This window comes from Panthera onca, chromosome A1, assembly GCF_046562875.1.
Source record: "Panthera onca isolate mPanOnc1 chromosome A1, mPanOnc1 haplotype 2, whole genome shotgun sequence".
Taxonomy (NCBI): Eukaryota; Metazoa; Chordata; class Mammalia; order Carnivora; family Felidae; genus Panthera; species Panthera onca.
In genome coordinates this window covers 59,129,427-59,147,426 of record NC_138339.1, presented here as the reverse complement: position 1 = coordinate 59,147,426, position 18,000 = coordinate 59,129,427, and the positions used below count along the sequence as shown (strand labels likewise).

At 50.5% G+C, this 18,000-nt stretch overlaps 1 protein-coding gene across 3 annotated transcripts in view; it reads left to right on the top strand.

The window, feature by feature from the left end:
• The window catches only part of SLIT3 (slit guidance ligand 3), a 687,161-nt gene that overhangs the window by 591,383 nt on the left and 77,778 nt on the right, over positions 1-18,000 (top strand). For all 3 annotated transcript variants that reach the window (XM_078446678.2, XM_060634984.3, XM_060634985.3), the window contains exons 13-16: positions 4,571-4,714; positions 5,868-6,031; positions 15,961-16,111; positions 17,079-17,153. In XM_078446678.2, the coding sequence (XP_078302804.2) occupies positions 4,571-4,714; positions 5,868-6,031; positions 15,961-16,111; positions 17,079-17,153 (534 nt within the window). The remainder of the gene's footprint in view (positions 1-4,570; positions 4,715-5,867; positions 6,032-15,960; positions 16,112-17,078; positions 17,154-18,000) is intronic.

Here is an 18,000-nt window from a genome sequence, read left to right as displayed (position 1 = left end):
GTACTTAAGTTTTCTGCGTCCCAACAGTTTTCTGTGTCATCTGTCCGATGGAGATAACACTTACTCTCTAGTGGGGACATTCAGTGGGTTAGTGTTTGTAAGGTGGTTGGTGGGTGTTTGATCATACAACATGCTTGTTACATGTTACGTCGTGTGGTCCTGCTGTTCATCTGGCCTGTCCATCTCAGCCCTTCTCTCTCCTTTTGCTTATAAAACCTTCAAAAGAGGTTCTTTGGGAGGTGGGTCTGGGAGTAGGTGGCCCCAAAAGATGGCTGGATTTGCTTCTGGGGGAAATATTTATGAGCACAAGATGCCCTCAACCCCCAACTCACTGGATCCAACAAGAGATCAAGCTGAAGGTCTAGTTGGGATGTCAAAGTTTTGGCTTTGAATACCAGGCAGCCTTTCAAATGAGGCAACCTGGAGCATCTCATCTTGCATGAGGGTTGCTGCTGTCTCTGCTTCATCACTGTCCCCTGATCTGCCCAGGGTAGAGTGAGAATTCAGAGGAGCCACGCATACTGCTCCCAAGTCAGCATGTGGTTAATGATCGCTGAAGGTTGAAATGCTGCTTCGTGTGTGTGTGTGAGCCCCTCAGTGAAGAACCTTCCACTTTGTGCCAATGGCAGTTTGGTGAGCATCCCAAAAAGCATCCCATCTCCAACAACTTGGTGCCAAGTCCTTCCTAAGAGTTGGCAGGATTCCTGATCGCTCCAGACAACCAAACGGTGAGCAGTCTTCCTGACCCAACCAGACCTCTGCCCACCTGGTGCATTCCATGCCCAGGTGCTTCCAAAACTAGCAAAAATAACCACTCCCAGAGACCAGGAACATGCTTCACTGGGCATGGAAGAAAGAGTATGGATTCTCTGTGGTGGATAAAAGCTGAGGTCTGGAGTCAGGCTGGTATGTTTCACTTACTGCTTGGTCAAATCTGCCACCACTCGGACCCTCAGTTTCCACACCAGCAAAATGAGGACAATCTTAGTGCTGCTGTGAGGCTGAAATAAAATACTGCGTGGAAAGTGCTTTGGAAAACGCTTGGCACGGGGCTGCACAGAGCCATGGTCCCTAGAGATGTCACTGTGTTATTAGTATCATTTCAGCAGCTGCACTGCTGTTGTTCCTCAAAGGGAGATGAAATAGGACAGACCCAGCAGCCTTGAGGAGAAAAAGAGGGAAAATCGATCTCTCCAGGGAAAGAGACAGAAGGCCTGTCTTCAGGAGTTCTTATGGAAATGCTGAACCCCATTACAAATAGTTGTTTACTCTCTGTTTGCTCCACAGCATGTTTTTTTCAATTCCCCTCCAACTCTTGTCCATGTACCAGGTAGCTCAGGGATCCTTTCGTGGAAGACAGATGGAGTTGAGTAGCTGCCAGCCTTCCTCCCAAAGGAGAGAGGACAGAAGGACGGGCTGTTAGATCTTGCCGGTGCTAGGGATCAGTGAGGCTGTCCTCAGCATCTAAATCGGGATAAGCAGCTTAATTTTATCTCTCCCTGCACCTACGTGTCTTGCCTTAGGGAGCCAAGCATCCTGGGAGGGAGGGAGTGACCAAGAGACTGTGCCCTTTTGTATTTCCGCTTGCTCCCTGCTTCATGCACTCTGCACCTCATGCTGTCTTTGCCTAGTAATTCCGCCAGCCTGGGGTGTTTTGATGCCTTCCATCTTTGAGATAACACCCCATGCTAAGACATCTAGAAGTAGGGAACAAGGAAAAGCATTTGGATCAGAAAAAGAAGCCTCAGTAGTTCTGATGAGTGAGGAGGGTTGCCCCCAGGAGCATGCAGATTGGCTACCCTTTCAAGGCAGGTCAGAGTCACCACTGCTTTCTCCCTGGGGGTTCCCTCTTTGTCCAGGGTCTAGCGTTCCCCAGAACTGCAGCTGGGCTCTTTAATCTGCACTAGGGTCTCAGGTATGAGTGCCCACTCAGGCAAGACAGGCGAAGAAGCTGGTGAAAGGCATCGCTAGGGAAGAGTGAGGACTGTGGCAAACAGGGAGCATGGGTCCTATCGAAAGGGGACAGCCACCCCATAGCTGCCTCCAGTGGACTCCATGTTGCTAGAATTTCTGAAATTTTTTTTCAAGAGGAAATAGAAATCTGGCGTGTGTGTGTGTGTGTGTGTGTGTGTGTGTGTGAGAGAGAGAGAGAGAGGGGGGGGGGGAGGGAGGGAGGGAGAGGGAGAGAAATTTCCCAATTTTAAAACACTGGGAGGGTGAATGAACAGAGCATGTGGGATGTCACAATATATTGCAGGGAAGATTCTTTCTTCAGGGCATCAGATTGGTACCTCTGACTTGGTCTCTTTACTGAATTGTTCAGTATTTCCTAGCAAAGGGATCCCCTCTTAAGGCCCTGAATATCAAGGTTTGGAATAAATCATTTACCATACACTTTATTTTCCTTTGTAAACAAGCACACCAAACACCCGTGTGTGAAGGGTCCATTCCTGCCCCATGGGTGCTTAGCCCTGCTGGGTCCCTCCGGCTTTTCTCCCTGTTTCTTTGCTCCTTGGTGTCCTCCTTGGAATGTCCCCAGAATGGATTGACCTTGACTAAAATGCAATCTATAAAGCACAGGACATTCTTGGGGGGGAATGCCACCGGGGGATAGACAGATGGGTGGGGTATATAAGGTGTTCATAAAGAAAAAAGTGCACCCTCCAGAGACATCAGTTCTCGTAACTACCTCCAGCATGTTCCCTGGAAACACATGCAACCTTGACCAAGCCACCACATTCTCAGACTCAGTTCTGTCACCTAAACTTGGGAGGCTGGCTGTACCCATCTGCCTAGGTTACCGTGAGAACAATTGGATGTCAGGAAAGCACTTTGGAAAACAACAAGAGTATTCTAGCTTTTCTCTACTGCAAGGCAGGAGGACATCTGTGTGAACCCTTGGGAGCCTGCCCATTATTAGCCAGATTAAACACGCAGCTCTTGTACTTGTCACTGCCACAGCTGCCTGCCTGCACGCAGGCTGCAGGGGCCCCACTGGGAGGACGGGCCTCCAGCAAGGGAGAGGTGCTATAGAAGGCTGAGCTCCCAGGGGCAACCCCCCATCACCAACTCAAGTCCCCTAGACTCTGGCATCAGAGCCTGTGGAGGCCAGCCCGTTATGAGTCTCCTGGGCCACTCTCCACGAGAGAAGCTCTGAGCCAGCCTTGAAAGAGAAATGTTAAAAATTTAACATTTTTATTGGTTCGTCTAGTTTTCCTCTCCCCTACGTTTATTGACGAGGGAATGAGAAATGATTTTATACTAGTTAAGAGGGTACAAACAGTTGGTCTAGGATCATAAAGGAAATTCTCAGGACTCAGATTCGCTTGACTTGCCAGCCCCATGCTGGAGAACTCTTCTATAACCCTCATGGCATCACCTACGCTGGACCAGAGTTTCACCCAAAAGGCAGCTTCTTTTGATGCTATTTTTTTTTTTTTTTTTTTTTTGGTGGAGGGAAGGGTATTCAGATCTAAAACCAGGGAAGACAGGTGCCACCTTAGAGTGTGGTCCCCTGGAGTTGTGTACAGGGTTGGGTATATTTCGTAATAAATGCTTGTTGCTGAGCACCAAGAATAAAGGGAATGAAAGTGATGTCATCTGTGACATCAGGGCTTACAGTCATCATAGGTGGGAGGCCAGTGGTAAACAAGGACAAACACCCTGTGATCACAAATGGAGAGAAGTACTACGAAAAAAATAAACTGGAGCTAGGAGAGACAGTCATGGGGGGCTGGGGGTCTTGCTGTAGGTGAGGGGATCAGGGCAGGCCTTTCTAAGGAGGTGACATTAAGCTGATATGTGGGGGAGGAGAAGGAACCACCTTATGAAAGGTGGTAAAGAACGTGTTCAAAGGACCTGGGCCAAAATGCTTATGGGGGCGTTTGAGGAACGAAGTGTAGTGAGCAGGGATGCATGGAGGAGGGGCAAGGGGTAGAACTTGGGTCACAAGGGGCTCCATCCATGTTGCGTGTGTGGGAGCACGTGCATGTGTGTCAGAGAGAGAGAATGTGTATGTGCACACACCCATGCTTGCCGGTGGATGTATCTTTTCCCGGGAGGATTGGATGACCTATAACTTCCATCACATTTCCAATGGGATCAGTGATTTCACAGAACTCAAGAAGACTTCTGAATCAAAATTGCCCTTCGTCAGTCAACTAAAGCTTTGAAGCAGTTGTGCCAAATGAATTTTTTTCCCCCCATTCCTGGAAGCTCTGTGTTCTAAAGCAGAAAGTCAAGCATGTGTGCTGCCATTTCCAGGCTTGCTCTGAGGGCCTGGGTACCAGGGAAGGCTGCGGGGGATTTCAGTATGTGGCCCAGTATCCTCGGTAGCTGGTGTACAAGTGCCTGGACATGTTTGGAGTTTTGGTGGCCGCGGGAATGCAAGAACCCCCTCGCCCCCCCCCCCCCACACACACACACACTAGTGGCAGGGGCCCATGGCTCTCAGGAGAGCATTAGGCTGTCTCTGGAGGAGAGCTCTGAAGCCTGTCTCCTGCATGTGCAGCCCTTGCTCCGTGGGTGACTCCCAGGATCAGTGAGTCACTGGCCTCTCTTGTGCTTGCAGCCTCCTCAATGCCAACAAGATCAACTGCCTGCGAGTGAACACGTTTCAGGACCTGCAGAACCTCAATCTGCTCTCCCTGTATGACAACAAGCTGCAGACCATCAGCAAGGGACTCTTTGCCCCTCTGCAGGCCATCCAGACCCTGTGAGTATGCCCCCTCAAATGCCAGCACACGCGCAGGCAGCCAGTGACCCCAAACACCCAGGCACAGACAGCCCCCAAAACGAAGGCTAGGTGAGCATGTCCCAGAGCATGTCTGGAGACTGCGGTGAGAATGGCTGTAACCTCACCTGTACTGAGCACCCACCCAGTGCTCGACACTTCGCTGAGCACTTTCCCCGTGTTCAAACCTTTAGATCTCACAGCAACCCTGTGAGGTAGGTGTTGTGAGGATCCCTCATTTCTAGGTGAGCAAACCAAGGCGCAGAGAGGTTAAGTAACTTACTCAAAGTTGCACAGCTAGTAAGAAGCAGGATTCGAACAGGCTCCCCTGCTCGCTTAACCACTGTACTCTGAGCAGGCCCCATCTCTGCTAATAGCCCGATCCTCCCCACCAACACCCCGCACCACCCTGCAAAATCAAGCCTCTGCTACAGGCACTCGGAATTTTTCACCTTCCCTTCAGGAAGCACTTCCTCACTGCAGAGGATCATAAATAACTCCGTTAGATAAATAACACCTGAGGACAGATCTCAGCCCATCCCAGGCCTGACCATGAACCTGGGGCTTCTGGATGCCTTCTAAGTCACCTGGCACTTACTGCCCCTAGCCAGAGACAGGCGCCGATAAAGAGCTGAGAACAGCTGCTGCGTGTTGAACACTGACCATGCGCTGAGCACTGTGCTGGCCCTGTGGAGTTTTCTTATAAGCCGGGCAGAGCCAGACCCACGGTGCTGCCCTGGTGATGATGAGGGTAACAGCAATACCCACTGCTGTATGTGGAACACCCACCATGTGCCAGTCACCCTGCCAGCTGCTTTATGTGCCTGGCGTTGCTGAGCTTAGAGAAATAAAATCCAGGCTACTGTAAGCACAAACCCTGAGCCTGTGACTTTGCCCATCACAGCTGGTGTGGGTCAGAATCGAGGTGAGTGGTGGGTCCTGCCCCAGGTCAGGAGAGCAAGGAGATGACACCAGCTGATGCCAGCCGCACCTGTGACCCTCTCTGGCACATAGCAGGCCTCAGGCCCCACCCACTCTGCGTTCTGCCCGATGAGGAGGGGCCCAGCGCCAGGCACGGTGGCGGTGGAGAGTGGCACCCCGGGTCACTCCTGATCAATTCTCATCCCTCTCGCAGCCACTTAGCCCAAAACCCATTTGTGTGCGACTGCCACTTGAAGTGGCTGGCCGATTACCTGCAGGACAACCCCATCGAGACGAGCGGGGCCCGCTGCAGCAGCCCGCGCCGGCTGGCCAACAAACGCATCAGCCAGATCAAGAGCAAGAAGTTCCGCTGCTCAGGTAATCAGGTTACGGGGCTGGGCCCCACCTTCTGACTCAGTACTGCAGCCCCAGAGAGGCCAGTAATCCAATCTGGAGGACAGCGAGCGCTGTAATGGCTCCTAGGGAGCATCTTTGCAAATTAAATTGGGGAAATTCAGTTAGTCCTGCAGAAAACCAATTACCTTATGGATTTAAAATAAAACACACACACACAATAAAAGCATGGGGTGGGGCGGGGGGTGGTGCACAATTTCAGGAGAGACAGAACCCAGGTGGCAGCCTATCTCCAGGGTCAGGTGGAAGCTAGGGGAGGGGCAGCCTTTACACACGTGCCTTTTAGAGGCTGCGATTTATTTTCTTTGAGTCTCCAAAGCATGCTCCCCAAGTGGCAGATAGGGAAAGAAATGTGTCCCAGGCCAGGCTGCAAGCAGCATGTAATGTTGGGAGGCTCCCATCCCCTCTAAGATCGCCTTTGGTACAGCCCTCAGACCACAATTTGTTACAGACTTCACAGACATTTTAGCTAGCTGTCTCCTCCACCCTAGACTGGTATAGTCTGTTCATGGAGAAAACAGCAAAGAGTTGTGCTCTCTAGGAAAGCAAAGCCTCACTTTCCAGTTTCCAAGCTCTTTCTGGAATCCTTCCTCCCTACTGCACCCAGGAAAGACACTGGGGGTGAATGCCAGAGGGGTTCTCGGGTCATCTTGAAAAGAGAAGTAACTGTCCTTGACCTGATAGCTAGATAAACAGGCAGTTAAAAATGGCAAGTATTTGTGCCATTTGCTCCTGGAAAAAAATCACCACACTGCCTTGTGCTCCCAATGGTGAGAGATTGATAGTATAATGTGCTGAGATGGGTTGGTGCCAACCATCACAATCTGTGTGTCAGCAAGAGCCTTTCTTCTCCCCTGCCCAAGAGCATCTTATGTAAGCGACTTCTCCCAGGGAGAATGACAGCATGGTCACTGGTCGCTGGGAGAAGACCAGCAGACAGACTTCTGCTCCTTTCATGTTGTTCTTGGCCTCTAAGTCAAATCCTTTAGTCCACGTCTCCAGAGTGATAAACTTTAGCTATTTTGTCTTCTTCAATAGAACCTAATACCTCGAGAGGGCTTGGAGATACCACAGGGACTTTGTGGCAAAATGAGGCGTTGGTCCCAATTTGTCTGCCTCAGAATAACAATGTCAGTTTCTTACTTGTGATGAACTCTGTGCTGAGTGCATCTAGTTTGACTTGGTTCTTCCACTAGTCCTGTGAGATCACCCGGAGGAGTCCTCATTCTGCAGCTGAGGGAGCCAGGGACTCAGAGGTAAAGGGCACCCCATGGTCACAGCAAGCAAACAGTGGAGGCAGCCCCCAGGTCTGGCTCACTCCTCAACACCACGCAGCATGTAGGAGAGAAGGAGCATTGGGAAAACAGTCCAACTGTTTGGATGACTCTCTTCCTAGTCTATGGTCCTATCCCCACTCCCCAAAACTCTTTCCTTAAGTTCCTTCTTGGGCCAGCAGCATCTCTGGGAGGGAAACCCTCTCCCAGCCCTGGAGTGTCACCTGAGGCACAACCATCCTTCCTCAGGGCCTTTCTCATAATGCACACCTCTTCTTCCCTCTGTCCCCTCTGTTCCTATCCAAGTCTGGGGGTGGGGGGAGCTGACTTAATTAGCTGTAACAAGCAGTTGTGCCCCAGAAGAGGGGGCGATAAGAAGCAGGGGAAGGCAGAGTGCCATCTCCCAGCCCCAACCCCTCAGGCTCATAGGGGACCTGTCAGGATCTCAAGGATTCGTGTTGATGCCAAGACCATGGGGCCACACAAAACAGGAAGGGGATCGGCCCAGGGTCTGAGGATGGCATCTCCCAGAGACAAAATCTTGGCAGGTGCCTAGGAATGACTGTGGGCTGGGACTAGGGGTGGCAGGATGAGGGTACAGATGGAATGAAGTAGGAGAAAGAAAATAGCAAGCTGACCTAGGGGACAGTAACACATAGTTCTCGTGCTGTGCCACTACCTGCCTACTTTTGCATGGGAGAGATCCTGGCTGCTTTTCCTACGGAGGGCAGGAGTGCTTGGAAATTTTAAAAAGAAACAGAAGCACAGGGTTCTTGGATTGACCCTGTCTAAAAGATTTTTTTTTAAATCAATACTAAGCAGATTATTCCTGTAAAGGTAGGGAACGTCAGAGCTGATGCCTGACAGATAGCATTCTATGTGCTATTATTTCATGTAGCTGCAGAGAAGAGAGGTAGAGAGACCTACTGGTGAGTATCAAAGGCCTTGGATTTGACAGACACTGGGGCCCAGGCCTGCCTTGGCTTTAGGGGATACAGAAGCCATAGGTCTAAAACTTTGTGTTTCCAGGAAGCTCCAGAAGGAGGGTCAGGTGATGCGTACTGGAGTTGACAGATAATAACTCTGCATTTTACTTTCCCCTAAAAGCACCCCCATTGCAAAGACAGCTGATGTAATTAGAAGCCAATTTGAGGGCTGCTCCTGCAATGCATAAAGCCCCTCCTTAGGCAGGGCGTCTGGTTCCCAGCTGCCCTGTGTCTGCCTCTATCAGCTGCATCCGCCGCCCTGGGCAGCAGTATCTGGTTAGAGGTGAATGCTGCCAGCTGGGGTAATCTGACCATCAGATTAAGTCCCCCTGAAAAGCTGCCGTCTGGCTGCCTGGGACCCCGAGCCCATCCTCAGGGGAGCACTTGGCAGTTGGAAGATATCTTCCATCACACCTCCTTCCTTTGTGTGTAGCGATCTGTTGGCAAGAAGAAATTCATGGTGAAAAGTACAGAGGGTGATGACACAATATGAGAAAAGATGGCCAATAGCAAGATACTGCTCAGGGCATCACAGAGTTTTAGAGAACTCAGAATTCACACAGTCCCTGCTAGAAATGAAGAAATTGAGGCCTACACAGCAGGAAAGTATTGTCTGAGGTTATAGAGTAGGATTTTCAAGATGAGATCTGAAACCCAGGACATTCAATGTGCTGCGAAGATTTTCTCTCTTGTCCCTCCTTTTTGTTGTCGTTGAGGGAAATCAAGGAGAAGGGTTAAAGGCTTGGGGTCAGGGGCACAAAAGGCATGGATTTTTCCTGCTCTGGTACCAAGGCCCTGATCCAACTTGAATGTGAAATCCCAACAACCAGGGTGTTACAGAGCCCTGCATGTCCAGACATCAGAGCAGAGTTGAGACTAGAATACAACGGCCACTCTAGCTGGTCAGATGGGAGGGCTTTGAAAGAGGTCAGATCTGGGGCTGTGGAGTGACCTTCACTCAGTGGTCAACCATTGCAGATAACCTATGCACTGTCAAGATGCTGTGACCATCTCGCCCCAAAAACACATTGTAGGGGAACAGTGACTCCGTTCCTCTTGTCAGAGGCCAAGAGCAGGGAGGATCCCAGTCACCTGGCCCTGACTTCTGGTCTGTTCAAGAAGTACATATCTCCTCCCAGTGGCTTGGAAGGAAGTTCATAAAAACTGTCGCTGATCTATTGCAGATAGGGACATGGAGTCTGGATGCCCTCACCTGGGCCCATGGCACCCAGAAAGTTTGGTTGTTGGTCCCTCCACCCACTGCCATGATTCACAACCATGGAGGAAATATGCAATCAGGAAGGACCCTAGAATCTGGTGTCTTCCCCCTTTCCTTCCTTCTCTTAGTCTGAAAGAGACTACTCATCGTGATGGGAACTGGTCACTGTTCTCAGACAGTTGTGACTGTAGGTTTCCCAGTCCCAAACGCAGGGCCCCATTGGCTTTCCCATCTTTCTCCTTGGCTAGGGACGTGTATTTTCTTTTGATACCATACCCCCCTCCCCGCCTTCTCCATTACATGTTGAGTCATCTGGAATGAATGTCTGTCAGCCAGAGGGTTTCTGGGGGTCCTTGAAGGATACTGAGGAGATTTCTGAGGTATGGAATATGAAAGGGGCTTTTCCTAAAGAAAAGCTTTCCAGCTTCGTTAGGCCACTGGGAGTTGTGGCTTGTCTCTTCATGCAAGGGGCTGGGGGGACAGACTGTTATGGATCCACTGTGCTGTGGGGATGGGCCCCAGGATGCAGAGTGTGCAGAAGCTGCTTCTGCTAAGTGTGATGTCTTGGCAGATCAGTGGTACGATCGAGCGGGATTTAGAGGTTCTGTTCAGGCCCATGATATGACCGGAGACATCTGCGGCCATAACCCATCGTGCCCTGATTCTCCTGAGCAGGGGTGTCCAGTAGTCTCCCGCCCGATCTCCTCCCTTTCCCCTGTGACTGCCCCAGGGCGGGGTCCAAGGGCGGTGGGGCTCCTGTCTTCAGAAGTGTTCCTGTGGAACCCTGCTCCTGGTACTAATCACGCTCCGTGGGGGCCTGCTCCGGCTTCCGCTTCTCCACGCTGCTTCCTCTGAGCGCTCCTGTCCTCTCTCTGACGCTGCTTCCTGACCTTGATTCTGACCAGTCGCCGCGGGGCTTTCCTTTGTGCTTGATCTAACCATGTGGTGGAACGATGGAAACGGAACATGGTTCTGTCAAGCACCGCGGAAAGCTCCGCGCTCTCCTGCAGCATGGCCCGCCGCCACCGCCACCACCGCCGGACACCTCTTCTCTGCTCTGGAGCACCGCAGCCCGCCATCTGCCAGACCCACCTCTCCTGGTCTAGCCTCACGGAGGGCGGGGGGCGGGAGCCTCGGAGGATCCGCAGAGACCTCCACCTCCAGGTAGCGGATTCGGGCTGAAATGGGTTTGGAGGAGCACACTGGGGACAAGCTAAGATCTAGAACCACATCTCCTGCCCCAGATGGAGTCATCACCCCCTCCCCCAGGCTACTCTGGGTGCCGGCCAAGGGGTAAAGTAGCTAGGCTGAAGCTCAGAAACCACTGTTTTTCTTCTGTTCAAAGAGAACAGGTACACCCAAGGCCTGTGCCCCATCATTTCATGGAAAAGTCCCAGTGCAAGGTCATCTTCCCAAGCGGTAGCTAACCCAAAGGTCATACTGCTTTGTGACCTACTCCCTCTCCTCTATCTTTACCAGAAGCATCGGGGATAAATGTGAGCATGAGAATTAGTGAGAGTGGCATGAGTCTGAGACTTTGGATTTAACTCGCACCTCCTCCTGGACCCAACCCCCACTCCTCATGAGTACATTGGCCCTGGTCCCCATGTAGCCTAAAGTCCAGGCTGTTGCCTTGACCTTCCGGGAACAGTGAACATGTGGCCCAAGAGCTGGGCTCCTCACGTGGAGCTAGTCCAGTGCCACATGAGGGCTGTGCAGAGATCTGCTATCTCTGATAATCAAGAGAGGGATCTTGGCAACCCCCATTCTGTTTGTTTCTTAAGTAAATCCTAGGCTCAGTGTAACTAGAAGATTGTGGTTTTGGTTCATGCCATGAAGTCTGTGTCCCACCCCAGATGAGAGAAAGCCATGCTGGGAACCAAATCCTGGCATAGGCCTGGAAGCCAGCTCTGGCCTCTCATGGTAACATGTGACTTGACTGTCTCCTCTCCCTCAGGTCACCCCTCAGAGCCAGGGCCAAGCCGTTGCTGAGTAACAGAGTCCTGTTGGCCTTTCTGGATGCTTTTCCATTTACTGAGTGCTTACTCTAGGTCAGGTGCTGAACTATTTCGATCATTACCTTGTTTTAATTTTTACAACAACCTTATAAGTCCCATTTCACAGATGAGGATATCAAGTCAGAGAGGTTAACTAACTTGCCCAGGCTCAGATGGCTGCTCTTTCCAACTATAATACTCACCCTTCCTAGCTACGGACAGTCTCATAGCCTTGAATTAGAAAATGAAAAAGAATGATAAGATTGACTTGAATCGATAGGGAGTTGAAAAACATTTTAACACTCCCCCTCAAGCTTGCTTCTGTTAATGGAAAAAAAGTTGAGTAAGCACGTGAGCAAGCAGTGCTGTTTGAATGGCTCCTCCCTCCAGCATGGATATACCAAGATCCATTTGGTACACAACAAATCCCTGAGCCTGGAGCAGTCCCCTATCCTGAACAGAGGGGGCATCCTGAGTGCCTTGGCACTGCCCCCACCATGATAGGGGCCAGGCCTCTGGTCCACAATGGCACCTTCACGGGCACCTCCCTGGTTCTGCAGCAGCAGGCTTGGGACCAGGCAGTGCCCAGCTGCAGGCCATGGGCATTTCCCTCTGGTTTCAGGCAGATGGCTGCATTCATAATAGACTGTGATGGGGATAGCTTACGAGGACAGCTGTCTGCCCAACTGATCACCAAACTCCTGGTAAAACAGTTGACATTTTCTAGTCACTGGTATCTAGTCCCCTAGCCTTTGCCCATGAGTGGATAACTGTGTGCCTGGCAATGTTCTCTTGATTCTATTTCTTACTTACGACCCTTTGCTTGTCCACGTGGCTCTCTCTTCAAGCTGACAATCTCCCCCCTCCCCCCCCCAATTCCTCTTTCTGCTCTTTTCCTCCTTTCATCCCACCCACGTTAGGGATATTGGAGGTAGAAGAGGAGAGCTCTGGACACACGTGCATTGGCAGGGCCATGGTCATCAGATAACAGTGAATCTGTGACTTTCATTCAACAAACTGGTTGCCCAAAGAATGACACAAATCCAGACCACTAAGGACAGCAGCCATCCTGGGCCCAGCACTGGCCTCTGCAGCCAAGCCCATCCACAGAGTGGGAGCTGTGGCTCCCTACCTGCCCCAATCCCATGACCATCCAGATGTTAAATACATGCTGTCCTGGGAAGTGGCCACAGGGCAGGGATTCGTAATAAAATCGCATTGCTATGGATTTCCATCCCCTGGTCTATTAAAGCTCTCTGTGATCATGTACCAAGTGTCGTTGTTCTGAGCTGCCCGCGTAGAGGGAGGAGGGCTACAGGGGCAGGAGCAGGCGAAATGCCAGATGACATCAGCTCTCCCATGACCCATTTCAGCCGGGGTTTTGTTTTATGGTCCTTCTTCAAGTCCTCCGAGATCTCTGCTGTCTGAACTCTCCCCAAAGAGAAGAAGCAGCGGCCTCTTCAGTTACTCCCCTCCTCCTAAGTATTTCTGGCAGTGACAAATATGCATTGAGATTGAAATTGACTTTTAAAGCTCTGGAAAAGTTAAAAATACTTTTGGGTAGTTATGAGCATTAGGCATAACAAATGGCTCCGAGAAACCCAGGGTAGTTTCGGTAATGAAATATGAAGTGATGGGGTGGCATTTCAGGCTGGCTCTGACTGGGGAAGGAACTCTTTGGGTTACGTGCAAACGCCGTTATTAACATTTCTGGCTGCCACTCAAATAAAATATCACACTCTGACCCCCTCATTACTACAAACCAGGGCAATAACAAAAACAGCAGGGGGGGATGCTGGAAAGAACATATTAGTCCATTGAATCTAATTGCAAAATCATTTCATTAAAATGGGTCAGCGGTTCCATCGCAGAGGTCCACCAGTTATAATCTAACTATACTACAGAGAGCGATTCCTGCTAACTACAGACGCTCTCACCTTGATTAAAACGAAAACGCATTTAATCGGCGGCAGTCCCCGGCCACAGCCCAGCCAGGGTACATCTTCAAGCTCATCGTGTTGAAGAGCAGCACACTGTGCTCCCTCCTGTCTTTCAGAGGCATTTGATCAGTGCCCAGGGTTCCTCCACTTTGCAGGGATTCCATTGTAGACACCTTCTGAAAGAAAAATATATGCATATGTCCAAAATGCCCCTTCACGCCGTCACCACGTAGAACCACTGGCAGGGAGCAAGAGAAGATTGTCATTTAGCGGGGTTTGCAAGATGAAATTCATCCAGGACACAGCATGCTGATGTGTCTGGAGGAAGATGGCCCAGGTCAGAGTTATTCAGTGGGAGGGATGCTGGCAAGCCAAGGGCAAGAGATTTGCATAATGCATTGGATTAGGAAGCAGCCCAAATAACTGCGGGGATACGTGCACAGATTGTGCTCACACAAGCCTGGGAGTGGAAGGGTGGGATGAAGGAGGGGGACAAGGAGGGAGCAGAGGGAAAGGTCCAGGCCTCTGATCCTCTGTCTTAAGTAGAAGACACTTCAGAATCAGAGACTTCATTCCCAGTCAGGAATTGGCATAGGTTGATAAGGTGAGGGGGAAGAAACCAAGAGCATGGAAGATGTCTGCTTCCTGCCTCCCATAGCCCTCTGCAGGAAAATGCCAATCAATCTACCTCTGCCAAGTTGGACTCTATGATCAGTTCTAGAAGGACTGGAATAAAGGTTTTGTCAAAATGCACATCTGCAGGAAACCATAGTATTAATCACACAAGCCTTGGCTTCAGCCTGACTGGGTTCATCCCTCTGTCATATATCAATTGACCTGAGAGCCTCAGTTTTCTCTTCTATAAAATGGAGTCACAATGATCTCGAGAGTGTTGCAGGGATCAAATGGGTGAGCCCATTTGAAGTTTGATGAATAGTGCCTCGTTCATGGTCTGTGCTCCATAAATGTCAGCTATTATCACTAGCTACACTGATATTTTAATGGCCTCTGATATGCCAAATATTCCACTAAGTTCTTGAAAACAATTGTAGTAGAATCATAAATATTTATACGATTCTTTACCCTTCCCCAGAGACTCTTCACTGCCTCGCTCTTCCTTGCATTTTCATGACCACCCCTGTGAGATAGGGGCAAATACTAGATTCCCATTTTACATGTGGACAGACTGAGGCTAGTGAGTGCCAGAGCCTGGACAAACCCACTACTGCTAAAACTTCTGAGCTGCTAGTGCCCCACGTTGCCCCTAATGCAGATAAGATCACCAAGGTCTGTCTCAACCAGTTAAGCACTCCAGTGATGTCCATGTTCTCTGAAACACTTTCAGAAATACTTACAGGACAACTGATGTGCTAACGGCACATCCTGTTTACACCTCGGGCAAACATGGACCAAGCCCACGTTTTGTACCTAGCATGGTGCTAATGAAACGTTGGCCCCTGCCAACTAGCTGGTGGCTGGTAGGAGAGCCAGGGTTTCCCCAGTCACCTCCGCTGTGATTGCTGGTCTCACGAAGTTTGCCCAGGTACCAAGCAAGGGAGTATTTCTAATCAATAAAGCAATACCCCTGGACATCTTGTGAGACATCACTTATTGATACTGTTGCCATTACTGTGTGACCTCAGGAGAAAGTCAATGTCAAAAAAATAAATCTTAGTTCCAGCTAAGAACTGGCCTTTCACTGTGGTTGAACAGAGCTTATTCTCAAAAGATCGGGCAAATCATTCGGACCCTCACAAGAGCTGTGCTTGTCTTGACAGTTTTTAAATGTTAATTTATTACTACTGTGTTTTTAAAGAGGATCATCAGGCAACTCTGAGCCAAATTCCCGAGCGTTAGGGCAGTGGGCTTCAAATCCCAAGGTCCCCAACCCTCGTTATTGTTTTCAATGCTGAAGTCTAGTGTCAACAGTCATTGACCACCATATGCTGGGCCTCCTTTATTGTTTCCTTACTTGCTTGAAGATAACTGAGTGTGAACCCCCCTCTCTTACCTCATCCTCGCCCTGACAGCCCTCATCAAAACCCCATCAGAATCTCTTCATTTGGACTTTTCATGGACATTTAGACAGTCCACAGATGATGGGCATCATGGACTAAGTACTCTCCACCCCAAATTATAGGACAAATTCTGCACACATGCACCTAAGAGCATTTCTCTGAGGAGAACATAAGTTTGCATCAGCTTCTCAAAAAGGTCCGTGACCCACCAAAGCTTAAGAGCCCACAGAGCTTGAGCCTGGTTTCCCAGAGGACTGAAATCATGAATGACAAAGACTAAATGGAAAGTGGGGATCTGGGGTAGAGAGGGCACCAGCAAGGTGGCCACGCATGAAGGCAATGCTGTCACTGGGCCCTCCCCACCACCACCCCCATGTGCCTCCCCATCCCCCTGCCAACAACCTCAGCTGGGCCGGGAGCCCCGGTGGTCCTGACGCCCCCCTCTTTGGCCCCGCCTAGGCTCAGAGGATTACCGCAGCAGGTTCAGCAGCGAGTGCTTCATGGACCTTGTGTGCCCCGAGAAGTGCCGCTGTGAGGGCACCATTGTGGACTGCTCCAACCAGAAGCTGGCCCGCATCCCAAGCCACCTCCCTGAATACGTCACTGATCTGTAAGTACTACCTGGTCTGGAACTCCCTACATGTCCCCACACCCCATCACCCTGAGCCAGCCCAAGCAGGGTCCTCTGGAGGCAGCCCCCTCCCGGCTCAGTCACATGGGCACTCCGTGGCTGTCCTCTGCATCCTTGGCACAGGATAGACACCTAGGCATCCCCTCCCCGCTCCCCAGGAATAGCTTCCTCAAACATAAAGACAGTCCATTCATTATACAAATATTTTCTGAACACCCTCCGTGAGCCAGGCACTGTGCTAGGCCCATCAGCCTCCACAATGAACAAAGCAGATGGTCCCCCCAGGTCCTTACTAAGCTTACAATATAATAGAAAGATGGCTGTAAGTAATTGTCAAAAGCGAGAAAACACTAAAATGATTAGATCTATCTGAGCCTCCAATTATCCATGCTAATAAAAGGATGTGTTGGTTGGTCCACAAATGGAAGAGCTAAAAAGCTACAGCATGGTCGGGGTGAGGGCACAGCATGTGTGGAACCATCACACCTGGGTCTGAGTCTGGTCTTCCTCGAGTTTCCTCACATCAAGCATGTTGCTTCTCAGGTCTGAGCGTCTGATTCTTAGCTATAAAATAGAAGTGATGGTGCCTACCTCCTAAGGGGGTTAAGAGGATCAAGTAAGAGAATGCAAAGCACAGAATTCATATTGAACCATGCATGGCACGGGCAAACCCGGCATAAATGATGGTGGTCTTCATTATTAGTGTTGTTAGTGTGAGGGTTATCTTTGACTTTACACATCCCAGGGGCACACAGTGAGGCAGCACCTTTCGGCCCCTCCTTCTCTCTGACTTTCCCCAGCTCTGCTGACCTCAGCTGAGTGTGAGGTCCTGGTGGCAATTCAGCTCAAGCCATGGGGGAGCTGTGGGAGGGTCCCATGGAGGGCAGCAAAGGAGGCGCCCCATCCTCAGCTACCCCACTACCTTGTCTGCTTATTTCCCATGCAGGCGACTGAATGACAATGACATATCTGTCCTAGAGGCCACTGGGATCTTCAAGAAGTTGCCCAGCCTGCGGAAAATGTAAGTCAGCCTCGGGAACTTAGCAGCAGCCTCCAGGCCCTGGCCAGGGTCTGTCCTGCAGACTAGAGCCATGTGCCAAGGCATTGGTGGCCCCCTCACCTCTGCTCCAGCCCTTCTCAGCCTCCTCCTGACCCCACACTGGACATGTATTTAGAAGTAGGACAGGAAGGCATAGCCATACAGAGACAGACCAAAATGAAACTTCACTGTTTTTACATTGTCAGTTATTCTGCAGATCATGCATTCTACAGCATCCCGAAGTCTCCAGGTCCCCTCTGTTCATCCTGATCCCCCACACCCAACACCTACCCCAAGGAGTGTTAAGAGGGACTCAGGTAAGGTCCAGCAATGGAACTCAGAGGTCTAGGATGCACATCACTTCATACTTTTTACAAGGTGACAGGTGAAAGGTCTGTTTTTAGATGGCCTCTAGAGGCTTCTGCATCAGACCTTGGAGCAGAAATGCCAGATGTCTTGTATGTTGAGCTGCAGTCTCGGTGTCCCCGGGCCTGAGTGGAGCCTGACCTCAGGCAAAGGGTCCATGTGCTTACGCTGGCTTCTCCAATGCCATGGCTGCCTGTCCTCATAACCCTCTCCCTGCCTGGGAGTTTGGGCCAGACAAGAATAATGTGGCTGAGCTAAGGGAGTATTTGTCCTGGGCCAGGGGCCACATTCCCTGCCTCATGCACATCATCTCATGAAGTCCTTATATACCTGCCTGCTGCTGCTTCACACTCCTCTTTGTGTGGCTGAGGAGGCTGTCAGGGCTCAAAGAGGTTTTATGACTTGTCTGAGACCACACAGCCAATAAATGTCAGAGCTGGCACTCATACGTGGGTTCATCTGT